The sequence below is a fragment of the Xenopus laevis genome, chromosome 1S (genome assembly GCF_017654675.1).
Source record: "Xenopus laevis strain J_2021 chromosome 1S, Xenopus_laevis_v10.1, whole genome shotgun sequence".
In the NCBI taxonomy this organism is placed as follows: domain Eukaryota; kingdom Metazoa; phylum Chordata; class Amphibia; order Anura; family Pipidae; genus Xenopus; species Xenopus laevis.
Genome location: NC_054372.1, coordinates 59,555,927 through 59,575,532, shown reverse-complemented (window position 1 = coordinate 59,575,532; position 19,606 = coordinate 59,555,927). Strand labels below are relative to the sequence as shown.

The window sequence follows — 19,606 nt, the reverse complement described above, 5'->3', positions numbered from 1 at the left end:
TGGTACAAATAAACGTTTGTAAGTATTCACTACTTACACACAGGAGGTGGCTACGTATATTGCTAAAAGTTAAAGGGCAACTAAACCCCCCGGTGGAATTAAATAAACACACCCCATAGTAAATGCACAAAGAGGTGTAAATTTATTCGCAAAAATACTACACTATATACTACTTTTCTGTTTTCTTTGGTGTCTATCCCTGAGCTTATAGCACTGGTGTTTCTTCCTACGAATGAAAGATTTTACTGTGACTAATCTGAAGGAGAACAGATTTTAATACCGGCAAAGGGAGTCAACTGCAGAACCTCTGGATTTTATTTTGTGCAGCACACAGTTAACCAAAGTCCATTCAGTTCAACCTTTCCAAATGAAACCCAGTTAACATAGATAATGGGAAAAAAAAAATGCGAAATGGAGTCTATGGGAGATGGCCTTTCTGTAATTCTGAGCTTTCTGGATAATGGGTTTCTGGATAACGCATCTCATACCTGTGTATTATAATATTTTTATATACTGTATGACAGCAAAATTAACAGGCACCTGTAATGCCACAAGCTGTCAAACTTTGGATGGTTTTACTGCTTCTGCGCTTTATAAACGTGGCCCTTAGTGGCATGCATATCAATAGTCTTGCCTCTTGGAGTGTTAAAAAATACCTATAAATCTCTATAACTAAACTATACTTAAACTTAGCAAAACATCCTCCTTATCTTCTAATGGGTATAAAATCAAGGGATATCAATGCTAACTCTGTATATAAATAATGGGGTCTGTGTCACTGGCTAAATGTGTATATACTAATTTTATACAGCCTATGTGAAACATTAGGTTTATGGGTAATGAATTAAAATATTCTCTGGAATCATATTCTTAGAGTTATAAATGTTCACTAATTCTTTTTATTTAAATAATTTCAGCAAAGTAAACCACATTCATTTATTTCTTTTACTATTGGAGTATTTATGCATGAAAAATATGACAGACATTTAATGCAAACAGAGATAAACACTTTGCTAAAAAATGGCATCAAACCCAAAATAAAGTATATTGCTGCAATATCTACAATGTGCATCTGTACAGTTAGTGGGTGGCCTGTTTCCTTGTGTTTTCAAAGAAGAGGAAAAGGAACTCCACACAACTGTATGAATGTAGGAAATACAGGATTCATAGGATACATTTTATATTAGTAATAAAGCAATAAATATTATATTGGTAAAGTACTGGGGGGGCAGGGCAGAGCACATAAGCAGAGGAATATGACAAAAACAATAATCAGTGCAACAGCCAATCAATAAGCAGTAGGACCTTTGTGTGCTTCTTCTAAATTTAGGCAACAAGGTGACTTTATTCATTTGCAACACTGGGATTAAGACTTTTATAGTGCTTTCTTGATCAAGGGCTTTGGTTGACTATATGGGAGTGTAAACAGAACTATTGGGGGGTCATGACTACATCAGGGTCTTCTGCTCCCACTATGGGATGTGGAAAGAGTATTTAGCAGATGCCTGCAATGTGCAATATTAAGGTATAAATGTAATGTGGTACATAATTTGCACCTGGATCTGTAGGGCTTTAGTTCTGTTCCTGAAACTATTTGTGTCTCTGTTTTGGGCTCAATTAGGACGACAGTGTTAAGGCTATCTTGGTCTTCTTTAATCCTAACTATAGGGCACAGCATTCCTGATTTCAAGACAGGTTTTGTCAACAAGTTCTTAGTAAGCAAAGCAATCATTTAACCATTTTTTCAACACTCTGGTGCTTTATGAAAGTAACTAAGAGTGCTTCCACTCGTATAGAGTTACACAAATATATATGTAACACTAATTTGGCTAGGCAGACCAAAAAAGGGTTAATGTCCAGCTAGTGATAAGAGAATGGTTACATGTGACTCGAACACTTCTGGCTAGTGCCTTCACTAAGTGGAATATTTCAGGAATGGTGTAGTGTTACTACAACTCTATGGCTACTGTGCAACAAAAATAGGAATAATGGACGCCAGGAGGTTCTTATGATGAAACAAAGAAGTAACAAGTTTATTGGTTCTAGACAAATGTCCACAAGTTTACTTGCAGTCAGAGATATATGCAAGTAGTATCAGGCTGAAACAGGTTGGATGATACAGCTCAGGATTGTGATTCCCATAGGAAATGTAGTCAAGCAGTAAGGAACATCACCAGATATACCTTTAAGTGGTCCGGATCCCACCAAGTAGAATGGTCAGGGAGAAGGAGACTAAGCCTGACACCCTATCCAACTGTGGTCCATTCACTAAAGGCAATCTAGGAGCCTTGGAAAACTACTCCCTGCTACAGATCCTTGATGGAGCACAAAGCTGCTCTTACTATCTGAACTATATCTTACTTTCCTAGACAGTCTATAACAGATATAACCTGTTTTTAGCTAACCTCGTTCACGTGGTTCCCTGGTCCCAGACTCAGTCACTAGGGGTACTGGTCCCTCTAGGGCAATGGCTTTACTGGGCCTTGGTGTACCCAGGCTCAGTGGGAACAACCAGTCGATCAGGACACCAGCAGCCAAAGAGGAAGATCCACCTCTTTCCACACACTGGGGCTCATTTATTAACGCAGCGCTAAAAAGAGCGCAGTGGCCAGACATTTGCCCAGCGCATGCGAGTATTTAATAATGTAGCGCACGATACCTTAACAGTGCGATTTGTGCGCTAATGTAGACACAAGACAGGTGCGACGTGTGAAACTGCGTATCAGCTGTCGCAGTGCTTATAATAAATTGTGCGCACAGGAAGATACCGCAAAGGTAAGGATTAGTTGTGCTCATGTATGAATGCGCTGCTTTAATTAGTTGCGTCACATATTGCGCATATTGCGTTCACTTAGACGCATCTGCATTTGTTTCTGTGCTAATATTTGTTTGGTTGCAAAGGTGTTTAGCCTACCTGATACCCTTAAAGGAACCTTGGTCAATATAAACATGTTGGGTGGAAGGCGTGGTTAATATGCACTTTACAAGGGTTGTTCATCTTGAATATACTAGCGCAGCTGGGCAGGAATGCGCATTTTGAAGAGCGTTACTATTACGCCACGAAGAGGCAGGCGTAAAAATTGTGGTGCTGTTGCCCGGGTGCAGTTTTGCACATATACAGACGCAAATCTGCAACGGCCGCAGTGCAAGCGCATTGTAGCCACGCCCACAGCCACGCCCCTAACAACCACGGCATCGTTTGCGACATAAATGCCCAATCTTTTGCGCAATGCGCATAAACAAAACCATCGCAAAAGCTCTGTGTTATGCGCAATATCACGCAAATATATTAGCGATCACGCTTGTGATGGCGCAGACAACCTTTTGCGTCCACTTATGCGCTGCGCTGCTTTAATAAATGAGCCCCACTATATTAAATTGTGGTAGGAAGTGGTCATTACACCTCTTGGCCAATAACTAAGGACATGTAAATTACACTACATACATGGGCTTTTGCCCAGCAACTAGGGAGCTCAGGAAGTGTATGGATTTAAAGCCATAGGGGCATTTTAACCCTATGACTCCCTACATATACATACTGTATATCCTGTCACGATATGTTTTAATAATCATACACTAAAAATGAAAGTGTAATGTTAAATGTATTAAATGTATATATTTTTTTTGCCAACATGTGTAAACAACAGAGTCAATATTTGTACACTTGATTGACTCAAGTGCTGTTTTGTTTTGGCTTTAAAGCAACATATTAACTCCATTCTACAATTATAGATTGGAAAAGGTTGGTTCTCGTGTTTCAGGTGAAAATATAGTCATATATGCATATATAGCATAAATATAAGCATGTATAAAATAAATAAAAAAATATATATAAGCATAAAATAGAAATATTAAATCTTAAAGGACCAGGAACACCAAAAAAATGTATTTTAGTAAGTAATAAAAATATAAAGCAGTGTTGCCCTGCACTAGTAAAACTGCTTTGTTTGCTTCAGAAACTCTACTATTGTTTATATAAATAAGCTGCTGTGTAGCCATGGGGGCAGCTATTCACAGGAGAAAAGTCTCAATTTACACAGCAGATAACAGATAAGCTCTGTAGAACACAATGTTATCTGTTATCCATTATTTATCCTGTGCCATATAGCCTTTTTTCAATTTCCGCCATTGCTGCTCAGCAGCTTGTTTATACGAACTATAGTAGTGTTTCTGAAGCAAACACATCAGTTTTACCAGTGCAGGGCAACACTACATGATATTTTCATTAATTTAAAACACTTTAATTTTTTGGTGTTACTGTTCCTTTATTAACTATTTGAAATTATATCATTCTGTCCAATCAAAGATGTTTATAGACAGGGCCGGGCCAAGCCAACCGAGCACCCTAGGATACCCAACCGGCCAGCCCACTCCCCTGTGGTGTTTCGACTACCCAAAACATAACATCTGCCAGTCAAGCGAACGCGCACTGAGCGAATGCACCTGTGCGCACATGCGCATTTAGAGCCCAAAGTGAGAGGCAGCAGATGGGAAGGTAAGGGGAGGGGACAGAGGGGAGACTGAAAGAGAGGTGGGAGCAGGGAGGGGAGGGAGGTTTAGAGCACCACAGGGCAGCAAACAGGAACTAGTGGTAGGCAAAAGACTCTGTTACAGGTACCTGCCAAGCGCCCCCCCCCTCCCGTTATTTCGCCCTAGGCAGGTGCCTCTTCTGCCTACCCCTAGTTCCAGCCCTGCTCATAGTGAGGCCCTGCTAAGTGAGGCCCTTAAGGGTGTCATATAGAATGTTGTTATATTATATGTGTTTGTAAAATTTACATATTTAACGTTGCAGTTCTTCAGAGTCCCCAGAGAATTAAACAAAATAAAAACAAGAACAGGTGTGTCAGAATTCACTCAATCTTGCAAAATATATATTTTCTTTTAATGAACAGGCTGTGTTCTCATTTTTAATAGGATGATATAATTGGAATAACATGCCAATTGAGAGGAGAGACATGTCTCTGCTTACAAGAAACTCACTAACAGACCTTGTTTATGAGAGTGGAGGATGTGGTTTTAAAATGTCATTAATAAGGAACACATCCTTCAAGATATGTATACAAGTTATTGTACTAAAATAATTTAGAATACAGCAGAATAAGATGAATAAAGTCCTTATTCCTTTAACAAAAAATTTAATTTGTGAGTCAATCAAAAATATTGATGTAAGTTTGTTCATATTGGTCAATTGAATCTCCAATATAAGAAAAATAAAATAAAAACAGAACACTAAGGGGGTTATTTACTAAGCTCCGAATACCGGAAATTCCCCAAAATCCGAAAAATTCGTGATTTTTTTAAATGAAATCGGACTTTTAAAAAAATACGGCATCTCAAACCTGTCGAGGTTGCATAAAAGTCAGTGGGAACAGTCCCATTGATTTTTGGTTGTGTTGGGGGTTTTGGGCAATTTCACGATGTTTTCGGAGCTTTCGGGTGAAAAATGTGGAGATTTCGGGAAAATTCACGAAAAAATCATGAAAATCTGAGCTTTTCCCGCAAAGCAAATTTTCTGGAAAATGTAATAATAAATAAGCGTTAAAATCTCGGCGGGTTAGATTGGAGTTTGTATCAGCCGATACTGAGATAAATTCGGACCTTGATAAATAACCTCCTATATAATGCTTGGAGTGTTAGCATAATTGTATGCAGACACCAGAAGGCATGTTTTATATTAAACAAACTATTGAGTTCTCATTGGGTTTCTCCATTGCATGTGTTTCTCTTAAATTTAGACTGAGGTTTGAGTGTTCAACTGGGCATATTGGATTTGAAGAGCTGCAATGGCTTCTGCTTCTTCAAATGATACTACTTTCATTTTAGTTGTCATTGAATGTTATTAGACAATTTTTATGTGGCCTACTTCTCCATCTCTTCTCTTGGAGGTATACAGTACTCAGGGTGGTTCTGGTCTGGTTGAGCAGGAATTGTCTGACTAGGCATTCTGTCACAATTTTATGCAGACTGGCCAACAAATTTTTCTTAGGAAAATTTACAGTTATTAGTAATGTGGCGCAGCAGATGACCCTTCACACGAATCACAAGTGGAGCAGCTACTGTGCTGTGATCTTCCATATATCAGGACATATACTGCATGTGACAAAGCAACAGAATACCACCTGTGTCATTGACTTTGACATTTGCCCCACCATCTAGGCTGCTAGATTAGATGCAAAATAAGTAGATAAACTTGTATTTGCCATTGATCATGTATTGTATAGCGTCATTTTCAACATCTTATTTTAAGCACATTTGTATTGTCCGTTTTCTCCAAATTGATTTTCACATCTTGCATGCTTTTTTTTTTGTTTTTGCTAGTAATGCAATATAATGAGCAAAGTCTAGATCTATGTGGAAAGCTTTTTCCATGAGATACTGCATATTTGGCCACTTATTGATTGACACAATCACAAAATCAATGCACATAAGCATCAAAAACAAGAAGAACACAGATTTGGACACCCTAGTATTGATATTGAAGAAACTTGTGGTATCTATAATTATAAGCATTGAAAGATATTCACAAGATACATAAGGTGTCTGGTATAGTTGATTCAGATGTCACATTACTTATTTTAAACAGATAATGATTACACCTTTTCCTGTGAAATTAATTTTCTGCCACAATATACTGTACTGTGCATCATTTGGTGTCAAAACATAGATGGCTCCATCTGTATGTCATACAGTTTTACCATTATTTAATGAAAACTAAGTGAAACAGCATGCAATCTATGTCAGATACACTTTTTTATGAGAATAGATTTTATACTACAAATTGCTAGAAAAAAATCTATTTATATAATATATTCCGTATGAAGGTGTATAATTAAGTTGAAAATAACACAATTTCACCTTTCTTTGCTCTAACACATCTTTTAATTTAGCAGATTGTACCTCTATCTTTAACCAAACTATCTGTTCGATTTCATTATATTTTTGGGTCTAAAGAAAATAAATAATCTTTGTTGTTGTCTGGACCAGAGCTTCCCATACTATGAGTTTGCTCCAAATGTGTTTATTGGTGGAAAAGCCTGAACATTAGTATATGATACTATAATAAATATGTAGAAGGATGAATTTTAAGGCATGTATATTTACTGTATATGTGTATGTACTGTGTTTTCTACGACGTTAGGAAAAGCCTAAATAAATGTCGGTCCCACAAATATAACTTTCTTTTCATTTGTTGATATCTGGGTCCTTTTCAGTTTTCTGTTTTCAATATATAATAAGTTCAATAGGTTAAATGCATATTCATGAACAAATGATCTTTTGTAAGGTTTTAATCACCCCAACATTTTACAGTATTCTTATCAATTAAATGCTAAGCAAACACTGGCCTGTCAAAAACACTGAAATTAATTAGATGTTTTCTCAATAAGTTGACTAATTTAAGTCTCCCTACAAGCTGCAGAATGTGTTAGAATCAGCTGTACATAGCTTGTTTTCATGGGTCATTCATCACAGCTGCATTGGATTTTACTAGCAGCCTAAAGATTTCTTTTCTCCATCTGCATGTTTTCAACCTTCAAATACGGACGGTTAATTGAAGATGAAGGGAACAAGGGTCGATGACAAGACCACCAAGGGAAATAATTAATTACATGGAAATGGTAAGTTGCTGAGGACCGCAAATATAGTAAAAGTCAAGATCAAAAATAAAAGGCTTGCTGATGATGGCAAATGATCATGCTTTAGAAAGTTGATGATGAAAGTTGATGTTGCACTGCCAGGTATCCAGGGAGCATTATGCAATTAAAAAATCCTAAAGATGTGTGCAGGGACCATATACACTGTATAGTTTTCATCCAACTGGAGATATCTAATCCATTCATTCTTGAGGTGAAAACTGAAGGGCTAGTGTTGTGGTTTCTGCAAAAAGTGGTATGTTTTTTGCCACAGATGCATCTCCAGATCTGGATCAAGGCAGGATGTTGTTGAACAGCAGAATAGTTGTGGCTCTCTACTTCCCAAGGACCTGATGGCAGATGTTTCCTTTTTAACTATGATATATTTTTACTGCTTAAAAGAGGAGTTATGTTGTTGCGGCTTTAATGATGCTGTAAGTGGAACATTCCATTTCGCTAATGCTTGCTTCCCTTCCTCCACATTTAGGATTATTTTTGTGGAGTTTTGCCAATGGACCAATAGCTTTGTAGGGTATCCCCATTTACTGTATATGGTATATCATGTTGGCGTAAAGTTTGCGTTATTCCGGCTAATTCTCGGCGCTTTGCCATAGTGACAGCAGAAAAATCAGTAGAAGCTTGTATTTTCTCATATGGCTACGGAAATACTTTATGCTGCCTTGCGTAGCGCATTAAGTCTTCCTTTATATGGAAGAAATGAATCCAGAGTATGGTATCTCTGGGTGTTCCTCTTGGAGCATTTCTGGGCTTGGGAATCCTGTGTATTCTATCTAGGAGGTGGTCTGCAGGGATTTCTGGGAGTATTGTAAGGCTAGAGATAAAGCCACGACAACAACTTGGAAGGATGCATGTAGATACTGAGAAAGAAAAGGAGGATGATAAGGCTAATAATTGAATACCCACACCCCACCAACAAGAAATTTAAACCCAAGTTCCTGGGTTACCTACTCTTTTAATGTTCCAGGCACCGAAACAGGAAAACTTGAACCAAACACCCCCCTACCATTTTTTCTCTCCCACTGCAAGACTGTCTGCCCACCTTCGGGCATGTATGCAATAAGAGATTGGCCACAAGTGCTGGCTACACTGTATATAAGTTATACGGTTTATGTTTACCTTTCCGGGCTCTTTTCTACCTCTTATCACCCTTTCCTACCTCTTCCTGGGAGACTGGCATGTATTGCATTATTGAGCCTTGTTATACTGCTATGGGATCAGCTGAATTGTACACAATATAGCATTTGTATTAGCCACAATGGTACTTAAATGTATGAGTATTAATGCGAGGGGCCTAAACACCCCACGCAAGTGTCTGTTAGCTCTGACAGAATGCAAAAAGCAACAGGCAGATATCATATGGGTCCAGGAAACACACTTCCGACTGAAGGACCAAATGTCTATAGATAATAAATATTACAAAATGATAGCAGCAGCGCCCTCCCAAACAAAAAAAAGAGGTGTGGCTATTATAGCTAGAAGGTCCCTGAATATTTCAAGTGTAAAGCATTTAGCTGACCCCAATGGCAGAGGTTTAATTGTTATATGTACTGTCAACCAACAGCAATATACATTGATGAATCTTTACTCCCCTAACACCAACCAAAACATGTTCCTGAAGCAAGCCTTTGAGCTACAAGGCCACTATTCTGGACCAATTGGCTGACTGGCATTTACCCCAAGGGACCAAGAAGTGGGTAGACATGGAAAACTGGCTCTATAAATCTCACTTTGGCCATACTGGACTATCACATATTTGGACAATAGGAAAGCACCATTACATAACTTTGGAAAATTTAACTCTGCCAATTAAAGCCACACTGAAAACGTGGTATGCGACAAATGCTAACCGACACCTAAGCAACCCATTATCGGTATTGGCACCCATATCTATTCTTAGTGAGGCGATACCGGATCTGAACCTACAGCCATGGCAACAAAAAGGCATCACAAAGATTGGAGACCTCTATGATCAAAATGGGATGCAACTCTTTTCCAGCTTGAAAACACAATATGGCTACCTGACGCCCAACTATATACATTCCTTCGGATACAACATTACTTACAAACAAACAAATGGCTGAGCGCAAATCAACCGACCAGATTTGAATTAAAATGCTGGAACACCCAAAGAACTAAGAAAGGTACCACTACAATCTATAACATACTTATACAAAGCATCACGGGTCAACCACTGTCGGCAAAAGACGCATGGGAAAGAGACCTGAACATGTCAATAGATGCAGAAACATGGGAATATCTGTTCAGACAAACGTCCAAATTCTCTAGGGCGCTCAATCACCATGAACTTACTACAAAAATAATGTACCGATGGTACATGACCCAGGAGAGAATACATAAATCCTTTCCCAAAGTACCAAACAACTGCTGGAGATGCCAACGAGAAGTTGGTACCCTGATACACATGTGGTGGGCATGTCCTAATGCACAAACATACTGGAACACAGTCAACCAACTTATAACAGAAACCACGGGAATATCCCATATACTCTTGCCAGAAATGGCCTTATTAGGTCTCTTTACGCAACAAATGGACAAAAACGAAAAAAAAGGCTAACCATTCAAATACTATTGGCCAGCAGAAGTTTATTAGCAAAGAATTGGAAGAGGTCCACTCTACCAACAGTTAAGGAAGTAAAACAAGAAGTGGAACGCATAAAGCTATACGAAAGAACAGCCCTATGGACCACTTAATTAAAGATAGCAACTGCTGCTTGGCTTCAGGAAAAAACAATTTTTGCTCACCTTTTACTTGTAGTGAACTCGAATGCCAGTACTCCTTCCAGGTTCCTCCCTCTCCCTCCTTCTCCTCCCTGCTCTCTCCTCTTTCGTTCTTTTCTCCTTCTAATCTGTGAAAGAAACATTGTTAAAATACCTGAAAATTGTTAAAAAAAAAAAAGAGGAGTTATGTTGTTGGGAAGAACTCGAAGTCTGAACCCAGCTCCTAGTAAGGCAACTACCAAGACTTTAGAGAATTTATGCATGTGAATATCTGTTTTTTAATAAAATTGTTGTAGTTTCGTGATACATTTACAGCATGGTGGGTCCATTTTTTTTAAATTATATCCTTGTTCAAATTTTATATCTTCTTGCTAATCACTGGTATAACTTAAACAGGCCTTGATTAAATGTTATAGCTTCAATTATTAAGCTGTACAGGGAATATCATATTTTTTTCAATTACTGCACTGAACCGCAGAGCTTTGTATATAGGTCAGCTGGAAATTATTGACATAGAAAGTCATTCTGAATTAGAAAAGAAGAGTCCAATTTAGAGGTTTGTCAAGCCAAACCCTAGGAAAAGCAAATATATAGTACAAGGGTTCTTTTCTATAACTAGGGGAGGTTTAGCTGCATGTCAAACTATACGCTGCCCCAGGGTAATACGTAGGGAGGACAGAACACTTAGCAGTCTTGTGCTTTTTCCAACAATTGGCCTTTTGGCGTGATTGAGCCTTGCACTGCTATGTCGTCTGGGAGCATGTCAAACCCCAGGCCTTGCATGCCCAGTTTGCCTTAAAGGGAAACTCAAGTGTAAAATAGAATATTTTGTAGGTTGGGAATGACTTAACCTCGCGCTGTTACGGAGTGTGGGCATGTCTTGTGCCCAAGGCCTTGCACAACTGGTGGATTTGCTTTAACATCATGGCATAAAGGGCACTGTAGAGAGTGACTAAACCTTGTGTTTTACCATTGGCCTTTTGGCTGGCAGAAGTGCCTTAGCGTTGCTCTACTACAAAACCTGGGCGCTTCTCAGCCCCCTAAGCCTCGAATGCCCGGATTGCCTTTAGATCTTGACATTATGTGAACTGTAGTGGTCTTGTACTTTTCCATAGCTAGGCCTTTTGACTATCGGGAGTGACTGAGTCTTGCACTGCTAGGAAGCCTGTGTGTGTATCATGCCCCAGGCTTGCCTGCACATGATACTGTCATGGAAATTTTTTTTTTTTTCCAAAATTAATCAGTTAATAGTGCTGCTCCAGCAGAATTCTGCACTGAAATCCATTTCTCAAGAGAGCAAACAGATTTATTTATATTCAATTTTGAAATCTGACATGGGGCTAGACATTTTGTCAATTTCCCAGCTGCCCCTGGTCATGTGACTTGTGCCTGCACTTTAGGAGAGAAATGCTTTCTGGCAGAATACATTACATTTTTGGCTAACTAACTATATTAGAAACATTTTTTATTTTTCACAGCCTATCTATTTACCCAGTTTTTATTTTTACACTGAACAATTCCCTTAAGGTTTTAGTCAGTTTAATAGTTATAGGTGAATTGGTTTCCATGTGTAATAACATTCTTTCTTTATTCATTCTTTGGCAACATTCTTTTTTTACCTTCAAAGTTCTAGTTATGGAAGTGGATTGACAGATCTACATAACACCTTTATTTTCGACTGCTCTGGTGAATGTAGGGATTTTCTCTTCCTATGTTGAATAATGGAAAGTTTAAAGTTGGAATGATGGAAAGTGGGTGCCTATATTCCCTTGTGGTCATGGCATTATGGGCAATGTAGCAATTGCTTCTCGGCCTTTTGGCTAAAATCATGTGTAGTACTGGGCCTTTTGGATAGGTACTCCATAGTCCTCTGGAGTCACCTGCATAATGCACATGCACTACTTGCTTAATCTTGCTTCACTGGATGGGTGTCCTCTGGGCTTGACCTGAGGCCAAGACTTGCGCCCTGGGGGAAGCTTCAGCAGAACCCAGGGTAGACGGGACACACCCTAGCCACAAGGTGAAGGGGAGTCCAATGACCCCAAACCCCCTTGGGGGGGGCGGGAATGATGGGGCTCACCCAAGCTTCGGCGAAGGTGGACCCATCCACTCTTGCTATTCTATTGCCTTTCCTGGGACACTTAAGCAACAGAGCCCATGCTTTCGGGTAGGACTCATGAAGGATCATTCAATATCATCTTGTGCTTCTTGTTCTTTTGCCTAAGATCAAGTGTAGTACTGGGCCTTTTGGCTAGGTACCCCTTCTTATGATCTTCTGTGAAGAAGGATAAGCACTTGGTCCTCCTGCTGGCAAGATCAAGTGTCATCTGGGCCTTTTGGCTAAGATCTAGTATCCATTCTTATGATCTTATGTGAAGAACGGAGAAACACTTCTCTGTTCTAGGCCAGCAAGCTAAGCTTGATGAAAGGGGAGATGGGGTGCTTGATTCACTTTTTTGGGTCTTGCACAATGCACATGCACTTCTTGATCAGATGTGGTTGAGCCTTGCACTGTAACATAGCCTGGGAGCATCTTGTGTTACAGGCCTTGCACGCCTAGGGTGCCTTACAACCATGGCATTGTGACCAACATAGCAGTCTTGTGCTTTTTCCATCGACTGTCCATTTGGCTGTCAGGCGTGATTGAGCCTTGCACTGCTACATAGCCTGGGAGTGTCTCGTGTCCCAGGCCTGCATGCCCAGGTTGTCTTACAAACATGGCATTGTGGGCAATGTAGCAGTATCCAGGATTCGATTAGGGATTCAGCCAGGATTCTGACTTTTTCAGCAGGAAATATTATATATACATTTCCTCTCATTGCGTCAGATCTGATGAACGAGCACCGTGTAGTTCAGCCCATACAGACACCAAAACCTAGTTTGGGGGCTATAAAAATATCTTTTGCTCACTTAGGAGTGGACACAGATGTGAATTTGAGATATTTATCACAAGTACTAATATCAGAGTAGGCCTAATAGACAAAAGTTATTGGGGTTAACAGATACAAGTAATGATATGAGCAGAATTACTAGAATGTAAGCAGTATACAGGAGTTGCAATAGAGTGGTGTATATAGCAGTATACAGATGAGCATAATTACCAGAATTTAAACATATTTATTTTCTCCAAAACAGCTAAACAGCATTCTTTCCACCCTTCTGATGTTAGGTATCAGTGAGCATATGCTTCATTTAAATGACAGTGACCCTACAATGCAAAGAGTGTTATTTTATTATTGTCTTGTTTTTATGATTAACTATAGAGGTTCTTATGTCTTTATGAATAATATGGTTTATGTCTGCAAAAGTGTAAAAGAATAGTAGTGCTTATTATTGCTATTCCCTCTGTCTGTGTGCTAAAATAAATTGCAAAAGGCATCTTTGTCTCAGCTCAGGACACCATGGACAGTTAACCCCTCGTCTTTGTCAGTCTACCATGGAAAGCCAACATTAGTGTCTGTACTTTCTGAAACATTGAGCCATTCCCAATGGAGTAACTATAAGTTGGTGACCCACAGCAAAATCTTTTTCCCCCTTCCCGAACTTTCAGAATAAGATATTTTCTAGAAACATATAATGAAAAGAACAGTCAGTGTCCCAGTTGCCCCATATTCTCCAGGGACCCCCAGCAGACACTTAGTTTGTTTCCTCTATAGTTTCCCCCCTGACATGTCATAGGCATGGAGCACTGCAACAGAAGAAATCTATTATCTGACACAGGAAATGTCCTAAAATGTCCTGAACCAGCAACCTACTCCGCAACAGCGTTTTTCTTGTACTGATGAATGCATACCTCTCAACTGTTCTGTTTTAAGCAGGACAGTCCCGCTTTTGACAGCTCATCCCGAAGTCCCGCATTTGAACTGAAAAGTCCCGACTTTCTCTGCACTGAACAGCCAGAAAACGATACAAAGTTTCTAACTTAATTGGCTTTAAGGAGGTCCCTTGGGAAAAGTTAGACTCACAGCTTAAAGGGCAACTCACCTTCATTAACAAAACTGTAATAACTGAAAAAAAACCCAGAAATATTTCAAACTTTCATAACTGCCAAATTTTGTAACATTAACATGGTAATTAGGGGGTGACCACAAAAATGGGCGTGGCCAAACAATTTCAATGGCAACTTTTTTGTCCCTCTTTTTATTTCCAAAATGCTGGGGGGTATGATGAATGTCCTGCCCTGTTTCCAATCGCTGGCTTTCTGCAGAGTGGTGATAATAATAATTAAACACATCAGTCGAGAGCTAAGTGCCCTTCCCTTTTTCCCATGCTCCTATAACTTCAGAAGCTCCTACAAACTTGAGAAGTACATTGCACCATAACAGGACACACAGGAGGGTTGGGTCATATTTGATACCCAGGTGCCTATTTATCAAATGTGAGATTAGAGCTCACCACAGAAAAAGTCTTCGGTTGATTTTTTCTGCAGTGAGTGCTCTAAACTAACATTTTGATAAATATGCCCCCTACACTTTTACAGATATGAGATGGTAAGAAATGGGTAATATTACTACTATTACAATTCAACCATCCTGGCAGCAGGAAACCCAGCATTGGGACACATTTACAATATCCACTATAACCAGTAGCTGGCAGCAGCAAAGCCATTTTGATGCCTCAAGCTCACCTGAAGGCACTGTGTAGCAAGCAGAAGCAATAGTAATGGTGAGGGCAGAGGAGCAGAGGGAGGAGGGAGACTTGTGTTAGTGCAACACTCATGTGCTTTTAGGCACAGCTGCATCATTCCAAATACAGCCTGCTGCTGCCTGTCACCCACTGGGCAATGGAAATAGCACAAGCCTCTCTCAGGAGAGTGCGCCCTCTGCTCTCTGCCCGTTTGTAGGAAGGACTGGAATGTAAACAGAAAGTCAGAGCAGCCAAAGCAAAAGGCTAAATCCTCCTTCTTTCTCTTTGGAGATAGTTGCTTGTAGTGAGTGGTGTGTCTTGTTTGCTGTGTATCCTCCTCCTCCCACCTCCTCCTCCTCAGCAGGGACCAGCCTCGCACCATGGAGGGCAGCCTGCAAAGCCACGAGCAGGAGGGCATAGAGTCCTGGCTGGATGATCACTGGGACTTCACACACTCCTACTTTGTTAGGAAAGCCACGAGGTAAGATCAGGGAGCACGGCAACTGCATTGCATGCACATGGCTATGGGACACTCACTTAGCCGGCACTTTGTACTATGCACAGGCTCAGGGCTCCACATCTTTCATCAGGGACACAAAGTGGCAGTCATATTCATTGTAGGGGCAACAAATGTCATTGTATAGCAGGACAACTGTCTATTTGTTTATCTATTTATCTCTATTGTTTATGAACTTTTCATCTTTATTACTTCACTTGCAAACTAACACTGGAGCTCCTAGTATCCCATCTTCTATGGATGACAGGGGAGCCCTAAGCCATTATGTATTCCTGCTGATACATTATTCCCGTGCCCCCCATTCCTGTGCCCCCCATTGCAGAAGTGAAGGGGGGCCATTGATCTCCAGTGCATGTAAAGGAAGCAGCCCCTGCTATGTGCGCCCTGCTGTTCCCCATGCCAGCCTGCTGCTGGATTACAACCTGCTGCCAACAGCTCTGTTGGAGTTGTACAGAGAAGGGAATGCTCCTCTCACTTCCGTTTGCTACTGCTGCTGCTGCTGAGGTGGATCTGAAGAGTAATCAACAGACAGATGCATTTAGGAAGTTGTGGGAAGTCTCCTCACTTGAGAGCTGCCTTTCCAATATATACATTCTTCTTCTGTTCCCCTCCCCGTGCCTTGTGCATTGCCTGGCCTGTATTGGAATGAGAATGTGGCAGGGGAAACTTTACTGTGAAACTGCAATGGGTGCTGCTGATTTTCCTGTGGCTGCTACCCTGGAGCCCCAAGCTGAGAGCTGGACTGCTACCCATTCAACTACAGGAGGCAATGTGCATGCGGGCTGCACTCTACAGTAAGTGTCCAGCAACTGTGAGCACCCTCAGTTCCAGGAGACCAAGTGGTACAGTCTTGTTCAGCGATGCTGCTTTACTTTGAGCCTCTTGGCTGCAGCTCTCATGTCTGTCACACTTCTACTGCTGGCATTCACACTGCTTTTCTCATTGTTCCTGGGCATGTATGTGGTACTGGTTGATAGGCTCACAACTCTGTGTGTGCATCTTTCATTATGGGCATTTACTACATCTTTCTTCCAGCACTTGCACCTTCCCTCCTGAAAATATCATTTTGAGACAGAGAAGTGGGTGCCTTTTTGTCTCCCCTTATCTACAGAGTATTCGTTTAGGGGGTACTTTTTATCACCCACATATTTTTATCAGCTAAAATTAATTTGACTTTTGCTTCTAACTGTTTTACCTTCAGTAAAATATAACCATCCAGCTGTTGATATGCAGCTCTACAATCACCTCACAACAAGAACTTTTTAGAGAATTGTTGAGAGTTCTAGTTCAGCTTTAGATATAAAGCCACAGTTTGGGCATTTTTAGTGTGGTTTTGTGTGGACACAAAATTCCACACTGACAATGTACATTTTGGAGTGAGGCTTTATGATTATGATGAGGGTTAATTTAGGATGAGCAGTATGAGCTCATGTGTGTTTTATTATTATGCTTATATCTGATATGTATTACAGCATTATATTAAGGATAGAATGTGATCTAAATTCGTTTATGTTCTTATCAGCTTATGTGCCTGTGGGTTTTTTTTTGCCCTTTGCAATTACCAAAATAGATGTTTAGCAGTAGTTTGTTATGATCACAAGCCTCTAGCAAGTTATCTGACTCGGAATTGTTCTCTCCTAATAAGGAGAGGAATGGAGGAGAGATCTGCAGTGTTACTGTGGAACAAACAGGAGAGAACTCTACATTCAAGGCATGTTCAGAGATAAATGGTCCGTTTGGGAACAGAAGTACAGTGCACTGTAAACTAGAAATAAGTCACTCACTGACACCCTTAAACACTTTCCCTTGCCACCTACCTCAATGTTATTGATATCCATAAACATTTTCCTTTTAACGTGATATATGGAAGAGATGCAAATCTTATCTTTTCATAACCTTGTGTTTTCTATAGTTAAACATTACTTTTCTGTGCTGATGACGTACACATCTTTAAAGTCAGACTAACACTGTTGTCATGGGACTGTTAATCCTAATTCTAAAAGAAAACATTTAGTTAGACACAATATCTGAAAGAATTACAATTTTAGTCCGGATAACCATCTTACACTCACACTTTTTTAAAATTGTGCCACACATACACTCACAGCATTAAATACTGTACTACATTTTGTTTTGCTAAAAGTATTTTGTGAAAAAGTTATGCAACATTGCCCGAATTTTATTTTAGGAAATAACATTATTTAAAAGTACTGTCAAACCCAAAAATAAACATTATTCAGTGGTTTTGAAGTCATATGTAACTGCTAATCTGCTACTGAAAGCAGCGTTCTGACTTTGAAACTATGTAGCAGAAGTCAGCTGAGTAACAGAACTGTCATGGCTGAAGGAGAGCTGACTTGTTTCAAGAGCCAGAAGCAGGAAGGCAGAAAGGAACAGATAAATGCTGGTTTCGGCTGCAGTTACATTTACAAACAGTGTTTCAAATCACTAAAAATTTATTAGTTTTCCGAAGTCGCCTTTGGAAAACGAATTGCTCCGAGTGCCATCCCGCCAGCGATTTACATTTTAGCTGGCGGGAAGGCAGTTTGGGGAGATTAGTCGCCCCGGAGAAGAGGAGATTTGTCGCCGGCGACTAATCTCCCCGAATCTGCCTGTGTGCCCTGACCCTTAGGCAACGTTTAGGTGTAATGTCTCCTTTCAAAACAGAAAAGTGAATTTTCTTGCCATGACCTATAATACATGTAAGGCTGTTACTCAAAAGTTGAACTTTTTTTTTTAGAAATTGAAAAGGATTCAAGTCAAAAACGAGATGATCTATGAATGAATTCAGGCAGCGTAATGGAGTCACATGTTTTTCCATCAGTGTTCTCCTTGCAAAGTATGCCCTTTGTAGCAGTGCTTGCCCCCAAGGCAGTGATTGTGGTTGGTAATGGCTTTTAAATTGTTTCACAAAAGCTCCTGTTCGCTTGCACATCTGCAACCAGAAAACATGCAGGGATCGCTTTGCACATTGGTGTTCTGTTCATGCTTCCAGATCATATGGTCAGAAGAGACCAGTGAGACCAGATCAGATTAATTATTGACTAAAATTAGTGAGCAGGCGTCTAAGCCACCTGCTTCCTTTTAACCATCTGTGTCAGGCTCCCTGTTCTACTTCTAACAGCTTATGAAAAAAACCTTTTCCTTTAGAAAAGTTGGCTTTTGTGTCTATAACCATAATGTAAAAGCTGCGGTATTATTTAAAGTGTTATAATTCATCTGTGAAAAGCATGAGTCTTCCACATCTGTCAAATTTAAAATATATAGTTCTTTTAAGTCATATCTCTAACACATTTCTTCTTTATTAGTCTTTGCAAAAGCCCTGCTTGTCGATTGCTCATTACTTTAATAAATGTCTATGTTTATGTTGCATTAACACAGATTATGAGACGTACATAGATAACATATAGATCACACTGACTAATATAGCACAGAAATTTTGTAGAATAAACAAAGAAAAGACATTTGTTTGAATTCATTGCCATTCTCGGGGAATATATATTGTTTTCAGTGTTTTCAATGCTTGTTCCTAGTGGGGAAATATACATATCCTTTAAAAAATTGGATATACTTTTGCACTCAGCCAATAGCTTTTTGCAATGTGCTCTAATAGCCCAATATCATACTCTCAGAAGAGAGCTATCGCTATTAAGGTCAATAAGAATGAATTGCTAAGTGCTAAAATGATATGAATGCCTGCACCAGATGGAGAACGGTGGTGCAAACTAGTAGTAGTAGTAGTTGAAGTATCCTTCAACTGACAGCACATTAAGGTGGCATTTAATTGGTCACACTAATACTGCTGTGCATCCAAGTCAATAGACTCTGAAATAAATATAGACATTGATCTATATGCATAATTCTAAATTAGTAAAAGAAACCATATACGTGTAACTTTGTGAGCATTTAAGTTCTAACTAAAGCAGTGTCATATTTGTGGGGCATGCCAGTAACGTAACTAACCAGTGCTGGGTCGAAAACGTTCCCCCGATAGTTGCGCCACTGGGGCAAGTGTCGGGTCTCTGCACTTCGAAAATAAATGCAGAGACCTGTGGCAATGTAAGAAGTGTAG

The 19,606-nt window shown here is 39.8% G+C and overlaps 1 protein-coding gene across 4 annotated transcripts in view; it reads left to right on the top strand.

Moving 5' to 3' along the window:
- Positions 1-15,081: 15,081 nt before the first annotated feature.
- The window catches only part of pde5a.S (phosphodiesterase 5A S homeolog), a 101,208-nt gene continuing 96,683 nt past the window's right edge, over positions 15,082-19,606 (top strand). The window contains exon 1 of one of the 4 annotated variants that reach the window (XM_018238381.2): positions 15,082-15,498. In XM_018238381.2, the coding sequence (XP_018093870.1) occupies positions 15,398-15,498 (101 nt within the window). In that variant the 5' untranslated portion in view covers positions 15,082-15,397. 4 annotated transcript variants of the gene reach the window in all.